This window comes from Somniosus microcephalus, chromosome 8 (genome assembly GCF_052327205.1).
Source record: "Somniosus microcephalus isolate GS21.2 chromosome 8, FLI_Smic_1.0, whole genome shotgun sequence".
NCBI classification, from domain to species: domain Eukaryota; kingdom Metazoa; phylum Chordata; class Chondrichthyes; order Squaliformes; family Somniosidae; genus Somniosus; species Somniosus microcephalus.
Window position 1 is genome coordinate 10830184 of NC_140994.1, and position 16722 is coordinate 10846905.

The following is a 16722-nucleotide window of genomic DNA, read 5'->3' on the forward strand; positions in this document are numbered from 1 at the left end:
CGTACAGTACAGGTTCACCAGAATGATACCAGGGCTTGAAGGGTTATACAGGAAACTTTCGATTAACCGGCCACTAAATAACCGGAACGCTCTATCCACCGGCAAAATTCAGGAGTCGGTTCCGATAACTTTTTTTTACTTTTAGTTACTTTTTTTACTCATTTGTGGCTGTGCAAGCGTGTAGCTGAAGCTGTTGCTAAGCTACAGAGACGCTTGCAAGTTGTGCCGATTGTTTTGAAGCTGCTAAGCAACAGGGTTTGTTGCTTTCGACGGAGCTCAGAATCTCCGTATCTTTTAACTATAGCGTTCGGTTATCCGGCATTGTTGATGGACCGGCACCAGGTTGGTCCCGCCCGTGCCGGAGACCAGAAAGTTTCCTGTATTATGAGGACAGATTGCATAAACTTGGCTTGCATTCCCTCGAGTTTAAAAGGTTGAGTCGGTGATCTAATTGAGTTATTTTAAATGATTAAAGGGTAGGTACAGAGAAACTATTTCCTGTGGTGGAGGAATCCATAACAAGAGGGCACAATCCTCAAATTAGAGCCCGGCCATTTAGGAGTGAAATCAGGAAGTAATTTTTCAGGCAAAGAGTAGCTGAAATCTGGAACTTGCTCCCCAAAATGCTGTGGATGCTTGGGGTCAATTGACATTTTTAAGGCAGAGAGCGATATATTTTTAATAGGTAAAGGTATCAAGGGCTATGGAGTAAATGGGGTTGAGGTACAGATCAGCCATGATCTAATTGAGTGGCAGAACAAGCTCAAGGGGCTGAATAGCCTCCTCCTCTTCCTATGTAATGCACTTCCAGGTAGAGTGGTGGAGGCAAAATCGTGGAATCCTTTATGAAACAGCGGGTTGCTCTGGTTGGGGATGGGGGAGGATGGGGGGAGGGAGATAGTCGGATTTTCTTGGAGTGATCGACTTGAATTGCCATCCTCAGCCATATCCAACATATGATGCTGCGGAACAGAAACTCCCTTTAAAAGGGGAAGTGAGACATAGAAACATAGAAACTAGGAGCAGGAGTAGGCCATTCGGCCCTTCGAGCCTGCTCCGCCATTCAACGAGATCATGGCTGATCATCCAAACCCTAGCACGCGGTCCCTACACCGACAGCCATCCCACCCAAGCCCTATCCCCGTAACCCCACATATTTAATCCCCCCTAACACTAAGGGCCAATTTTTATCATGGCCAATCAACCTAACCCGCACATCTTTGGACTGTGGGAGGAAACCGGAGCACCCGGGAGGAAACCCACGCAAACACGGGGAGAATGTGCAAACTCCACACAGACAGTCACCCGAAGCCAGATTTGAACCCGGGTCCCTGGCGCTGTGAGGCAACAGTGCTAACCACTATGCCACGCAATGGGAACGAAAAACAACAACATATACCTTGCTCTCTGGTGTCCATGAAATTGGTGATGATGCTGTACACTGAATGCCTATCAGACTGCAACAGGGACTAAAGAAAGAAAAAGACACATTAGAAAAAACACACGCACAAAATACCTCCGGCCTGCACCCCACACATGGGGCTACGGAGTAGGTCTCAGACCTGCCCCTGCGTCCCCAGCCCTCATAACCGCTAACAAGGTGCTCCAATGGCCGAAAACCCTACATCACTTCCCATCGCATTATGGACTGTAATGGTCCAGTGGCAGCACAACTTAGATCATAGGACCATCCTAAGATCATCAATAATGGGCAAATAGAAAGAACCAATGGAGAAAAACGACGTGTTGGAAATCAGAAATAAAAACAGAAAATGATAGAACATAAAAATTAGGAGCAGTAATAGGCCATACAGCCCCTCAAGTCTGCTCCGCCATTCAATAAGATCATGGCTGATCTTCGATCTCAACTCCACTTTCTCACCCAATCCCCTGAAGTACAAAAATCTTTCAATCTCTGTCTTGAATATACTCAATGACTGAGCATCCACAGCCCTCTGGGATAGAGAATTCCAAAGATTCACAACCCGCTGAGTGAAGAAATTCCTAAATGGCCGACCTCTTATCCTGAGACTAGGTCCCCTAGTTCTAGACTCTGCAGCCAGGGGAAACAGCCTCTCAGCATCTACCCTGTCAAGCACTCTCCGAATCTTATGTTTCAATGAGATCACCTCTTATTCTTCTAAACTCCAGCGAGTATAAGCCCAATCTACTCAAAATAATACACAGCAGGTCAGTCAGCCTCTGAAGAAAGAAGGGACAAGTTAACGGTTGGAATAAAGCCTCTCCACCCCAGCAAGGCTTCTGTAGAAGGTCTTGACCCAAAATGTTAACCCGGGTTTTCTCTCGTCAGCAGTGCTGTGTCTTGCAGGGCTTTCTGGCATTTAACACACGACACTCACCTGAACATGTACCTCCTGGAACAATGCCTTCAGAACTGCTACAGCCAACCCCCCTGGCAGAACGGAGCTCATGCTCTAAGGACAGAAGACAAAACAAAGTTAGTCAAGGCCGAAAGAGCGGATGCAATACCCACCCCTCCATGGAATTCGATGACGCCATCTTACTGCTCATCCAGCAGCAGGATGCCCTGCCCTGAAATTATATTAAAAAAATTATTAGGCTTGCACCAACCTCTAATTGGGGAGATGCACTCCATGGTGTAGCTCTAAGCCATATAGACCAAGGTGGTCCCAGCATTAATCCCTCGTCTGTGCTGAATTGGCTGATCTCAGCAGTGGCAATGAGCACAGGGAAGAGGAGAAAGGGGTTCCAACTGGCCTCTTGTCCCCATGCTAGAGAAAAGAAATAAACTCAGCCAGGGTTCCTGCTCCTGATTGCCATCCCCATGCCAGAGAGTAGATATAGCTAAACTGGTCTTTGTGCTGCAAGGCCACTCATCTAAATAGATTGATTCCTGGGATGAGAGGTTTTTTTTAAAAATTTGTTTATGGGATGTGGGCGTCGCTGGCAAAGCCAGCGTTTATTGTCCATCCCTAATTGCCCCCGAGAAGGTGGTAGTGAACTGCCTTCTTGAACCGCTGCAGTCCGTGTGGTGAAGGTACCCCCATAGTGCTGTTAGGGAGGGAGTTCCAGGATTTTGACCCAGTGACGATGAAGGATCGGCGATATGTTTCAAAGTCAGGATGGTGTGTGACTTGGAGGGGAACTTGGAGGTGGTGGTGTTCCCATGCGCCTGCTGCCCTTGTCCTTCTAGGTGGAAGAGGTCGCGGGTTTGGGAGGTTCTGCCGAAGAAGCCTTGGCGAGTTGCTGCAGTTGCTACTTATAAACGGAAGTCAAATCAGAGGGGCACTGCTTGTAAATTTCAAACTCCAAGTCAGTGACTGGCTTTCTTGTGTGTGTGTTTTTTGTAAACGCTGTTTTGCATCTGTAACAAACAGAGATCTGGAATATGAAGGACACGTGGCGAGTGCAAGACGTTGGCGCACTCCGATCCCCACTTTTATCTTGGCGAAATTTTGGGAACTTTTTTCAACTTCAAATCGTTCACCCCACTGCAGCGTGAGCTGTCGTGACATGTTCTCTCAGCTGTTTGTTTTCTAAAGAATGAATCCTTACAGACTGGATCTACATGTCAGCCTTATGGTTGTCTATGCAAATGAGAACGTTTAAAGTGACTTAGGTAAGGTGGGGAGGGATGTGCTGTTGATGTCAAATTAATTAGTTCACTTTTTAAAAAAATTAAATGAATGTCATTTTCTCTGCAAGAAGGAATCATGCAATTGGAGACGTGCCCCAGCTGGTAAAGTCACTCACTGCTTCGGAGCCCTGGAACCAGCATCTCCAATTGAAAAGGCTGCCAGCCGGCACTCCAACAGTCACCAGTCCCTGCGACATTAGATGATGTAGGGACAGAAGAATTTTTACGAATAGGAAAAGGCTATTTACACCCAACAAGCCTGTTCCTGTTTCAGCGATCATTCCATCTACCCGCCTTCTCATCATGTCCCTCGTTCCCTTCTCCAGAAACCCATCCAGCTGCATCTTCACCCATTCACACTGTCTGCATCATTGTCCTTCCTTGGTAGCTTGTTCCACAACTATTACCCTTTGGGGAAAAAGAATTACACACCAACTTATCTTCTTACTCCCCGACTTCCTCGGTTTGAACATGTCCCCTGGGATTTGACCCCTTCACATTGCGAATGATTTGCCAGGATCAATTTTACCAATTCCCTTCGTAATCTTGTAAACTTCGATTAGGTCACCTTGAAGTCTGCTGTATTTTTTAAATGTAGACAGACCCAATAACTTTAACCTTTCCTCGTAATTTATCTTTGTCACTCAGAATCATTTCCACTGCTCCACTCTGTACTCTCCCAAAGGAAGGAACAAAGGAACAGGGCCTTTCTGCGGTCAAGCCTGCTCTTCCGTTTGCTAACCATGGTAGTTCAATCTTCTTGATCCCAATTCCCCTGCCCTTTCTCCATATCCCTTCACACTCTTACTTCCCCACTAATTCTCTCTCTCTTTGAAGCACTTCGATTGTCTTGACATCTATGGCCTTCTGGGGCAGCATGTTCTCACAATCCTTTGTGTCAAGTAGTTTGTCCCCGAATTCACTTTTAACTGGTTCAGCTTGAATTCTAAGCTTTGGTCCCCTTGTTCTAGATTCCCTGACTAAATGGAAGGATGTCCTCTATGCAACTAGGTGACCAGAACAGTACACAGCACTCCAGATGGGGTCTGACCAATGTCTTGTACAGCAACAATATGGCCTATTTTTGAATTGCGCGCTCTCTCTCTGGTAATCCTGCATCTTCTTGCCACTTTAACTGCAGTTGGAAGACAAAGGAATTTGCATTTATATATCGTACCTTTCATGCCCTCAGGAGGCCCCAAAACCAATGAATGACTTTGAAGTCTAGTGACCACTGGTATGTAGTAAACTCTAAACATGGTGCTGACGGTTTCATCCACAGATCACTACACTGATCAGCAAGCTGCACCACCGTTACGTTTAACACACTTTCCTCTCTCTGTTCTGTTTCAACGGCATTACCATTGTCAATTCCCCCACCGTCAACATCCTGGAGTCACCATTGACCAGAAACTAAACTGGACCAGCTACAAACACTGTGGCTACAAAAACAGATCAGAGGCTGGGTATTCTGCGGCAAATGATTCACCTTCTGACCAACGTTCCCTCCAAGATAAGTGACCATGTAGCTCTCTGCTGGTCCCACGCAGCCCGGGACCGGCTTTTCCAATGTTAAGTTTCGTGCATGCGTGAAACTGTGAATGGGCCGCGGAGCCTCTTAAAGGGGCCATACACCCAAAAAAGTATTAGTGGGAAACATTGCTCCAAAGCCTTTCCACCATCTATAAGGCACAAGTCAGGAGTGTGATGGAATACGCTCCACTTGCCTGGATGAGTGCAGCTCCAACAACACTCAAGAAGCTCGACACCATCAGGACAAAGCAGCCCACTTGATTGGTACCCCATCCACCACCCTAAACATTCACTCCCTCCACCACCGGCGTACCATGGCTGCAGTGTATACCATCTACAAGATGCACTGCAGCAACTCGCCAAGGCTTTTTCGGCGGCACCTCCCAAACCCGCGACCTCTACCACCTAGAAGGACAAGGGCAGCAGGCACATGGGAACACCACCACCTCCAAGTTCCCCTCCAAATCACACACCATCCTGACTTGGAAATATATCACCGTTCCTTCATCGTTGCTGGGTCAAAATCCTGGAACTCCCTCCCTAACAGCGCTGTTGGGAGCACCTTCACCACATGGACTGCAGCGGTTCAAGAAGGCGGCTCACCACCACCTTCTCGAGGGCGATTAGGGATGGGCAATAAATGCCGGCCTTTAAAGCGCCACCCACATCCCATGAACAAATTTTAAAAAAGCATCAGTCTCACTCGCGTGGCACTGGAAATGTCTCAATGCTGCAGCAAGGGCTGCTCTTCTGAGGTCGTGGCTGAGGCACAGTGTCGGGACAAGAGGAGAGGGAACTCGAAGTTGCTTCTAACTTTTGCTGTACCTGATCTGGGATGTTTGATAAATGACACTTGGTGGGGGGAAAAAAATGGAAAAGCATTTGCAACAGTGACAATCTTCACCTTAACGAGCGCAAAATAAACAAACAGAAAATATCCTTACCAGGGCTTTCAACCCTTGCAGTACATGAGGTGTGATGAGGTGATGATCCTTCAATCGATCTATATAGAAGACAGCCAGCACCTCCACTAAAAGACAAAAAAAGGTTTAAAGTTATAATAATTTCTTTACAATTTGTTTTGAGGTGTGGACGACACTGGCAGGGCTGCACGTATGATCTCTAGCTGTCCAAGGTGGTACAACATAGTGGTTTGCACGTCAAAGGGCACTGAGATTCAACCACATTGTGTAGGAACCACAATCACATGTAGGCTGGGTAGAGGCTGCAGGACATTACTGAACCAGCTGTTTTTTTTTTTAAACAATCTGGCAGCTTTCACGGTCAGTTTTTCTGGCAACTGGTCTGGAAATTCACACTTCAGTTTCACAACATACCATGGTGGGATCAGAGCCGTCAACTTCTGAATTGCTAATCCAGTTCCATTACCACTACAGCACCATACCCTTATGTCTGCAATGGAATGGTATGTACCCACAAGATCCTGATGTGACCAATATACCAGATCGGTGACTCAAGAACCTGTTCAAATGACTGATAAATATCAAAACAAACTTCAAGTAAAGTCATGACATAACTTACAACATCCCTTACCCTCATCTACTTGTGCAGAATCATTGTCGGTTTGGCTTGGCTGGGAAATGTGAGTGTGCAACTTCACTCCAGGACTTCCAGGAGTGTGTGATCCAGCCTGACAGTCCAGTTTAATGCCATGGGAGAGATGCACTGTTGGAAGGTCCAATCCTTTGGATGATGCAAAGGACAGCACTGCCGACACAAAGCGGCTGCTCCCAGGATGAATCGTCTCTAAAAACATAAAATATAGCAACCAGGAGTCTCAAGCGAGCAGTGGAATATATTATGGGGCAATTCTGTGGCAAGCACCTTGCCTTTAAGAATACAATAATTAAGCTAAAGGGGAAGGAAAGTTCAGTTGCTTTCCTGCAGTTGGAGTGTCAGCCAGTGGCTCAGTGGGCCGCACTCTCTCGCCTCCGAGTCAGAAGGTCGTGAGTTGTGTCTCACTCCAGAGACTTGAGCACAAAAATCCAGGCCGACGCTCCCAGTGCAGTGCTGAGGGAGCGCTGCACTGTCAGAGATGTCGTTTTTCGGATGGGACGTTAAACCGAGGCCCCGTCTGCTCTCTCAGGTGGGCGTAAAAGATCCCATAGCACTTTTTCGGAGAAGAGCAGGGGAGTTCTCCCCGGTGTCCTGGGGCCAATATTTATCCCTCAACCAACATCACAAACAGATTATCTGGTCATTATCACATTGCTGTTTGTGGGAGCTTGCTGTGTGCAAAGTGGCTGCTGCGTTTCCTACATTACAACAGTGACTACACTTCAAAAAGTATTTCTTTGGCTGTAAAGTGCTTGTGACGTCCGGTGGTCGTGAAAGGTGCTGTAGAAATGCAAGTCTTTCTTTCTTTAACTCTGGAACGGGCTGATGTCAAGTTGCAAACCCAGTTAAAACAAATAGAACCTCTCCGAAATGCAGACACTTTCTCCCCACGAGTGACACGACTGGGGCAGACGGCAGGATAGAGTCCAGAAATGGATGTTCTCCACCAGAGCGTGAAATTAATTCCACCCACCCCCCCACAAAAAAAAGTGGGGTGTATATATCTTTTGCACATAGTCATTATCACACTTACTTCTTGTGACACTTTCCCGTCACCCTTTGTTGATGACACCGTTATAAAACGGCGTAACCTCCGACTCAATGTGAGCAACGCCACAGGAGATTGGGCCGTGTGTATATTATCCCCACACAGATTTCTCCCTCTGGATACTCCGCCCCCTGTAAGCTCAGCTCTGTTTGTTCTGCAAAGTCATGATGACAGATGGCCCTTTCACTACAGCCGAGAAACATGCGCCAAATGTTTCATTTCCAAGTTCAACAAAGACAGGCCATTCACTCCCATTGTTGCTCCGAATGCTCGTTTGAGTTAAATTACTCAGTAAAACAGAGTGCGTATTGTTATCAGAAACGCTCAGGAGAGAAAGGTCACTTTGCTCCAAATCCAACCAAACCAAAAAACACTCAATGATTTGGGTAAAGGTAGTGTCTGTTGTGGTAATGAGACCTACAGACTAAGAGAACTAATACTTCCCCTACCCACATTGTATATGCTAACTTCCCACACTCCCCCTACCCACAATGTGTAGGTAACCTCATGTCGTGCACAGTAACTTCCCTTCACCACCTCGTCCATTTTAAAGGCGATACTGGCTGGTTGTAAATCCACAACATGAACTTCATCACCATATCTACGTATTATATTTAGAAACATTTAATTTAGCATCTTCCCGACCTGTGCAAACAACGCTTACCTTCTTTTTGTTTGAGAGAAGAATAAGACAGCAGCAGAACCTGAGAGAGGAGCTGTACCCCTCGGCCTCTCGTTCTTGGCTCAGAATTTGTTAAACATGTTCTGAAAATCAAAACATATTTAAAAAAAAAAAAAAGAGTACAATTAGAATGCACCCAGCTAATGTTCTGGTCCATTCACTTCACAACTGCTGGAATATTAAGTAAGGGGATAAGTACCAACTCTGAGCGGTATCCCAGGTGTGGGGTAACTTTCCTCCCAGCCTCTCCCCAAGATGCTGACTCTTTCTAAAATACATTTCCGCAGGCAGCACTAGTACCACAGCCAGACAGTATCAGCACTACTGTACCTCAAGGGCACCATAGGCAAACCCACTCCAATCTCACCCAGCGTCAACAGGAGTCACTGGATCCCAACCAGAAGGTATACGATATTGAAGGGTGATCTGATCGGAGTGTTTAGGGATTTGATCGGGTAGAGAGAGAGAGAAACTATTTCCTCTGGCGGGGGTATCCACAACAAGGAGGGGGGGCACAATCTTAAAATTAGAGCTCGGCCGTTTAGGAGTGAAATCAGGAAGCACTTCTTCACACAAGGGGTAGTGGAAATCTGGAATTCACTCCCCTAAAAGGTTGTGGATGCGGAGAGTAAATTGAAATTTTCAAGACAGATCGATAGATTTTGGTTGGGTAAGGGGATCAGGGGATGTGAAACGAAGATGGATAAATTGAGTCGAGGTACGGATCAGCCATGATCTAATTGAGTGAAGGAATAGGCTTGAGGAGCTAATGGCCGCCTCCTATTCCTATGTACACATTTACAACCTTTGTGCAAGTTACCCACAGAATTGCTCATTTGCATTATAACGTAGAGCTGAACAACCCTCTGTTGTGCACATGGTGGAAATTTAATACTCAACAAGTAATAACGGCCGACGTCAACAAACAGGCAACCAAACTCAGCTCAGCATGGATCAGTGCTCTATAAACTGCTTTTACTGTACATCAGAAATGTAAATTCCTTATTAAATACTGGGGGATGTAGCTCATCAAAACACAATTCTGTATTTTCAAAAGAGTCAGCACAAAAACAAACAGCTAATAAAGCTTAAAGGTTCAACATTATAACCTTCAGAGTGAACATTTAAGCTCAAAGCATGGAAAAGTTTCAAGAATAATTCCTGGTTTTTTGCTGTTAGCGGAACTCCATTTTTAAAATTATTCATTCATGCAATGTGGGCATCGCTGGCAAGGCCAGCATTTATTGCCCATCACTAACTGCCCTCGAGAAGGTGGTGGTGAGCCGCCTTCTTGTACCGCTGCAGTCCGTGTGGTGAAGGTTTCTTGTCGTGGTTTGATACAACTTGCTCAGCCATTTCAGAGGGCAGCTAAGAGTCAATCACATTGCTATGGGTCTGGAATCACACAAAGGCCAGACTGGGTAAGGACAGCAGATTTCCTTCCAGTAGTTTCATGGTCACCATTACTGATACTAGCTTTTTATTCCAGATTTATTTAATTAACTGAATTTAAATTCCCCAGCTGCCGTGGCTGGATTGTGCTCATGTCTCCCGATCATTAGTTCAAGCCTTTGGATTACTAGTCCAGTAACATAACCACTACGCTACCGTTCCCGTCAATTTAAAAATGACAAATTACTGCCCCTGCAATAGAGGGAACATAAAATCAGTCCAGGTTCCGACTGATCCACTATCCAGTGACTGCTGTTAAAAGTAGGATAGGATCGAGCTCAGCTGTGAATCACCCCACAGCCAGACGCCAGTCACCGTCTACGCTGATATCATGAAGACTGGTCACTTGCATGAAGCAAATGAAGTCAGCCGTGCCCAGGGAACCCATATCCCACCAACGAGTCAGTGCTTTCTGGGGAGGAGGGGAGAAAGTCACACAGCAACAAAGCACAACTGGGGATCAGTCAGTGTTTTTTGAACAGGTCTCTCCCGCTCCCAGAGCAAAGAGAAGGTTAATTAAGACACTGGGAAAAAAAGGATGAAGTCTGCATTACCCCAACGCTTCCACAATTTCCAGTGCCGTGCACTTCCCATCAACGACACCTAAAGGAAAACAGAATACAGTGAATATTCCATACAATGCATACCAGACTCCCAATTCCCGTACAACTTTATTTTAGAGCCGTGAATTAATTCCATTATTCTACCCTCTTTCAGGGTTATCAGAGGATTTCGAAGTGCAGAGCGTGCAGGAAATGTTCCCAATGTGCCCACGCTAATCAGCTAGCTTTTATTTCAGATGCTGTCCCACCTGCTGTGTATTTCCAGCACCTTCAGGTTTTTATTTTCAGAAAATTGCAAAATGGAAGAGACGCCACACAATGCAATTCTCAGTCACTCGATGAATTTGCATCCAGACTGTTCTCTCATAGCACACCTCTCCCCTCGTCATTCACAGTCTTGGGTCTGGAGCACATTTGAGACATCATCATGGGGTCAGGCTGCTAGCATTTCATTTGGACTCTTAAAACTCTTGCGGTATTGCACACAGTTCAGCAGAAAATACAGCCGAACAGTGCAGCTACAGCACCACATAGTGGCTGTAGTCAGCAACTACAGCAGTACTGGAACCTGTTTACATAGCAAATTCTCATTATAACTGATTACAGAACATTCAACTTAGAAAATAGCAACTGTAAAAAGCACGACCAATAATTGAGTCAACAGGATGTTAAGTTTATGTATACGCACACTTCTTGTCCACAAGATTTTTAGAATACTCGGCAGTCTCCTGTGGAGTCCCACGCAGGGAGTCACGATCAAGTGTAATCTTCAGGTGAAGTACAGTTAAAAGCCGGAAATATTTGGACTAGGCCCTACAGACGAAATTGACTTCCAAATTAAAGTTGTATATTCCAACTGTAGTTTTATATTTTCCTATGTTCACCATTGTTCCCTATAATTTCTTTTTGGGTGCGTGGCCCCTTTAAAGAGCAGTGTGGCCCATTCAAAATACCGTGCATGCGCGGTTTTTCCCATTTAAAAGCTGGTGAGCCGGCTCGGCGGGAGCTCCAGAACACTGCGCGGCCACATGGTTTAAAGGGAACACTGATGTCCACATTTATAATGGAAACGGGCCATGTAAACGAGTCACGCTGCAATTACACCCTCCTGCCATTGTGGTGCTACAGCACTCCCACTGAAGGGAGGGTACAATTACAGCACGAGATGTTAACACGAGCAGTTTCCACTCTAAATGCAGACAAGAATTTATAACGAGAAAATGCCAACAGGAAGTGAAAACAAGGTTTCTTTAAATCTACTAATATCATGTGCCACTTATCACCACATGCTGGCAATTTGATTGGCCTAATTATAATACCCAATCAGAAGCTAAACACTCACTGTGACAGACTAAGTCCAAGAGGAGAGAGAAACAGAGTTAACGTTTCAGGTTGAAGACCTTTCGTCAGAAAGGGCTGTGTGGCCCATTCAAAATACCATGCATGCGCAGTTTTTCCCATTTAAAAGCTGGTGAGCCGGCTCGGCGGGAGCTCCAGAACACGGCGTGGCCACGTGGCTTAAAGGGAACACTGATGTCCACATTTATAATGGAAACGGGCCATGTAAACGAGTCACGCTGCAATTACACCCTCCCGCCATTGTGGTGCTGCAGCACTCCTACTTCGACCTGAAACGTTAACTCGGTTTCTCTCTTCACGGATGCTGCCTGGCCTGCTGAGTTTTTCCAGCGTTTTCTGTTGTTATTTCGGATTTCCAGCATCCACAGTATTTCGCTATTGCATAAGTACAAGAGGACTCTAGATTATTTGCCAATTTCCATCGTCAGTCAGGGCTCCCCGCCCTTATTACCGTGACAAAAAAAAATGAAGGTCACCTCTACGATGAATCCATCTGCTTGCTCTCCTGTGCTTAGACAGCATGTAATTTGCAGCATATCCACAAAACAGATGGGGAGAAAAGTCCTTACAACACCAATTTGATATTTCTCACACCAGCCACGCTAGACCGAGTAACATTGTCACTTCAGTGCCAAATTTAACTGGGGATCACCCAGATTTTTAAACCTATCCCTCCTGCTCCTGAATGACACAGAAGGCTAATTAAGACACGGGGCTGGGAAACGGGTTGAGACTGTTTTAATCTCGTTTTACAGTCGGTAGAAAGGTGACTTTAATCGATCAGCCTGGACCGGATTCAGAGCCTGTGTGCCCACGTAACGGTGTGCAGCTTCCGCCAGGCTCTTATCGCCATAGAAGAAAGTGACGTTAGAACAGTGACACTAATTATTTAGTTGCTGTCTTTATTGTGCCATATAATGCCAGCCTTGGCTCAGTGGGCAGCACTCTTGCCTGCGAGTCAGAAGGTTGTGGATTCAAGCCCCACTCCAGGACTTCAGCACCTAATTCAGGCTGGTACATTAGCGTAGCACTGAGGGAGTCCTGCTATGTTAGAGGTTGCCCCATTTTAGATGAGATGTGAAGCCGAGACCTCGGCTGTCTGTTCAGGTGGATGGAACTCATCCCATGGCCTATTTGAAGAAGAGCAGGGAGTTCTCCTGATGTCTTCGACAGCACCTCCCAAACCCGCGACTTCCACAACCTAGAAGGACAAGGAGAGCAGGCGCATGGGATCACCACCACCTCCAGGTTCCCCTCCAAGTCACACACCAACCTGATTTGGAAATAAATCGCCGTTCCTTCATTGTCGCCGGATCAAAATCCTGGAACTCCCTCCCTAACAGCACTGTGGGAGTCCCTTCACCACACGGACTGCAGCGGTTCAAGGCGGTGGCTCACCACCACCTTCTCAAGGGCAACTGGGGATGAGCAATAAATGCTGGTCTTGCCAGCAAAGGCCACATCCCATGAATAAATAATTTTAAAAAAGCATCACAGAATGGCTGGGCATTCGTCTCACTGTGGTTTATGGGATGCTGCTCCATTTGCCTATAAAGCAACAGTGACTACAATTTACCAGTAATTGGTTGGCTGTGAAGGGATTTGGGGGACCTTGAGGATGTGAAAGGTGCTATACACATGCATGTTTGTTCTTCTTTCGTCTCTTGTCTGTACTCAGGAAGGAAGTAGGTTTGTGGCAAGAGCTGCATCTTTCAGCAAGACATCCTGTATAAATATCTTTGATAAAAGAAGTGAACTGAATCGAGGCCAAGGCGTTTTTCACGCTTGGAATACAGAGGGTGGAATCATAACTGTCTGTTTTACTTTAAATAAAACACTGTCGCAGGTACATCTCACCAGCTCAACAAACCTCTTAGTTACACGCTGTGTCCTTGTAATGTCTGGCTTCTCCAGAATTGTGTTTTGTTTTACAAGGTATTCTATACAAGCAGCCCGGGTAAGAATTTAAAGCTGTGGACTGCTGTGTAACAAGCAGCATGGCGTGTATTTGTGAATCATCGTTTGGTGGGTTGAAGAAGTTGTGATTTTGATTTCAATGCACTGGGTTCAAAATCCTCATCCTTATTTACAAATCCCTCCATGACCTCACCGAGCCAAACTCTGCAACCTCCGCCAGCCCTACAACCCAGCCTGTGCTCTTCAGTCCTGTCTCTGGCTTCCTATGTCAACGCAAGTTGGTTCATTCGTTCATTCTCCTGTGCACGTCCCCACCATCAGAAGAGAGCCTTCATTCGGGAATTCCCCCTCTCCTGGCCAATATTTATCCCTCAACCAACATCATTAGAAACAGATTATCTGGTCATTATCACATTGCTGTTTGTGGGAGCTTGCTGTGCGCATAATGGCTGCTGCGTTTCCTACATTACAACAGTGACTACACTTCAAAAGTACTTCATTGGCTGTACAGTGCTTTGCGACATCTTGAGGTTGTGAAAGACGCTATATAAATGCAAGTCTGTCTTTCTTTGTGATATCACCGTTCCTTCATCGTCGCTGGGTCAAAATCCTGGCACTCACTACCTAACAGCACTGTGGGAGCACCTTCACCACACGGACTGCAGCGGTTCAAGGCGGCGGCTCATCACCACCTTCGAGGGCAACTAGGGCTGGGCAATAAATGCTGGCCCCTTGCCAGCAAGGGCCACATCCGGTGAACTAATTTTTTAAAAAGCGTCTGCCGCTGTCTATGAAGAAAGGTCTGAATGCAGATGGGCAGGAACAGATATAATCTGCTGAATTCAAACCTTTTCAAACAACACAGGCTTCTGAATGTTTTTGTAATTTTAGAAACAGAAGGCACACACTGCAATCGAGGCTGATGAGGCATTAAACTCAACCTTCGTCCGAGATGCATGTCAAAGATCCCAAGGCACTATTCAAAAGCAGGGAATTCTCCCACTGTGCTAGCCAACAACCTCACATGGCTGATCTCAACTGTGAAGGTGCAGCAATTCAATTCAATTCAATTTTATTTGTCATATATGCAGCAAACGTGTGTACTGCACAATGAAATATTGATTTTTACAAGTCCTCCCAACATTGGAATAAATATGGCATAGCAATGATAAAAATACTAATAGAAATACAGTAATAAATAAAAACAATAATAAATAATAATAAATTATTCATTCACGAGTCTTATGGCCTGGGGGGTAGAAGCTGTTTCGAAACCTGCTGGTACGAGACCGTATGCTTCGGTATCTCTTACCGGACGGGAGCAGGGTGAAGAGGTTGTGGCTGGGGTGGCTCGCGCCTTTGATGATTCTCAGGGCCTTCCCCCGGCACAATTAGCCTCAGTGCCCCGAGTTAGGAAGGACGGGAGTGGGTACATAAGCCAGGAGAGCTGCCGTTGATCCCTATCAAGCATGTGTATATTAAGCAAATGTGGCCACCCTGCTGTTCATACCCGGATGACACTCACAGCGAGGACTTGAAGAGCAGTGTGCAACCCTGGAACTACCGTCCAAAGAGACGGTGCTTACAGGAATGTTGTAGAAGGGGAATAAACGGACAGGGAAAAATGGCCACAAAAGCCCGATTCACAATCTTTTTTGTAGAAACACTGCCGAGGCAGGAGAAAGTTTTTATTTAGTCTGTGATCTAACTCGCTACCACCCCGCAAACATCAATAAATGCCATGACATTGTTTTATTGATTTATCACGACACCCACACTAAAAAAAAAATTGCAACATTTGTCAGTGCAAGATCAAGAAATGTAACTGAATTGCTGGGAAATAGCACGACTCTATTCTAATGAACACACTACTGGTGCTAGGAATGCAGTGTTACAGGACTATAAACTCCCAGCCATAAGCAACTAACCACCAGTTAAGCAAATCCATAATTTTCAAATCAATACAGCATTACTGCTCTCTGCAACATTCCAGTAAAGCACATAATGTAACTTAAATGCAAAGGCACATCCCTCCTCAATTCAATTGTCTATGCTGCATCCAGAAGCGCCAAGTTTCAACAATCAATTTCAATGAAAGATTATTTGACACATTAAAATCGATTGCCCATCTTACTTTCCGCCTTTTATTTGGTGATGTGGGGTAATGTGGAAAGATATATAAATCAAGTAAATAAATTCACTGCTTACACACTTGAATTTGACAGTGAAATTGCTGAACTTCTCCACTTGCGTGTAAAGTAGATTTATAAAATACTCATTCTTGAGAACCCAATCAAAAATTTAATACCAAAAGTTAAACTTTTTTTTTTTTTTAAACATTTGCTGCAGAAAACATTTCCATCAAAATTGCATATTGAAGCATAAAACTAGTACACAATTAAGATAATACATTTGAAAAAGTGGTATCTTTAATGTTTCCAGCTAAATTGTGACAACAGCCACAGAGCTGTCAAGTGCCACTCATTAGGAGCAACAAAGACTTTCCTTTCTCTCCAATTTTCTGTGCTCTCCTGAAGGCGTTTACTCCCTTAATGGGACACAGCTCCTGGGACAGCAGTCGCCATCCACGTGGCCATTCTTCATTGAGTGCTGGAGCACCATGCCCACAGGAAGCTACAAGAGCAGATCGAGAAGATGGGGGAATGAGCTAGACAGAATCTCATGTCAGTCTAAGTTGATGCAATTTGCTAAAAAAAAACAGCAGCAGCAATTATCCTCTGATTAGAGGAGAGTTTTAGACATACAGCTTCACAGGACATTAAAGGCAACACCTCAGGTTGCTGAAGCTGTCAAGAAAGCTAATGGAATTCCAGGTTTTATCACAAGGTATGGAATGTAAAAGCCAAGAGGTATTGCGGAGCCTGTATAGAGCCTTAATGAGAACTCAGTTAGAGTACTCTATGCAATATTGGGCTCCACATTACTGTATAGGAAGGATATTGAGGCTTCA

The 16722-nt window shown here is 45.4% G+C and overlaps 1 protein-coding gene across 1 annotated transcript in view; it reads right to left on the bottom strand.

Annotated features, from left to right (window-relative positions):
• Window positions 1-16722, bottom strand: part of mms19 (MMS19 homolog, cytosolic iron-sulfur assembly component) — an 82065-nt gene that overhangs the window by 62627 nt on the left and 2716 nt on the right. The window contains exons 2-6 of the mRNA XM_085994236.1: window positions 10467-10515; window positions 8443-8543; window positions 6097-6182; window positions 2361-2435; window positions 1400-1469 (exon numbers count right to left, since the gene is read on the bottom strand). Coding sequence (XP_085850362.1) covers window positions 1400-1469; window positions 2361-2435; window positions 6097-6182; window positions 8443-8543; window positions 10467-10515 — 381 coding nt within the window. The remainder of the gene's footprint in view (window positions 1-1399; window positions 1470-2360; window positions 2436-6096; window positions 6183-8442; window positions 8544-10466; window positions 10516-16722) is intronic.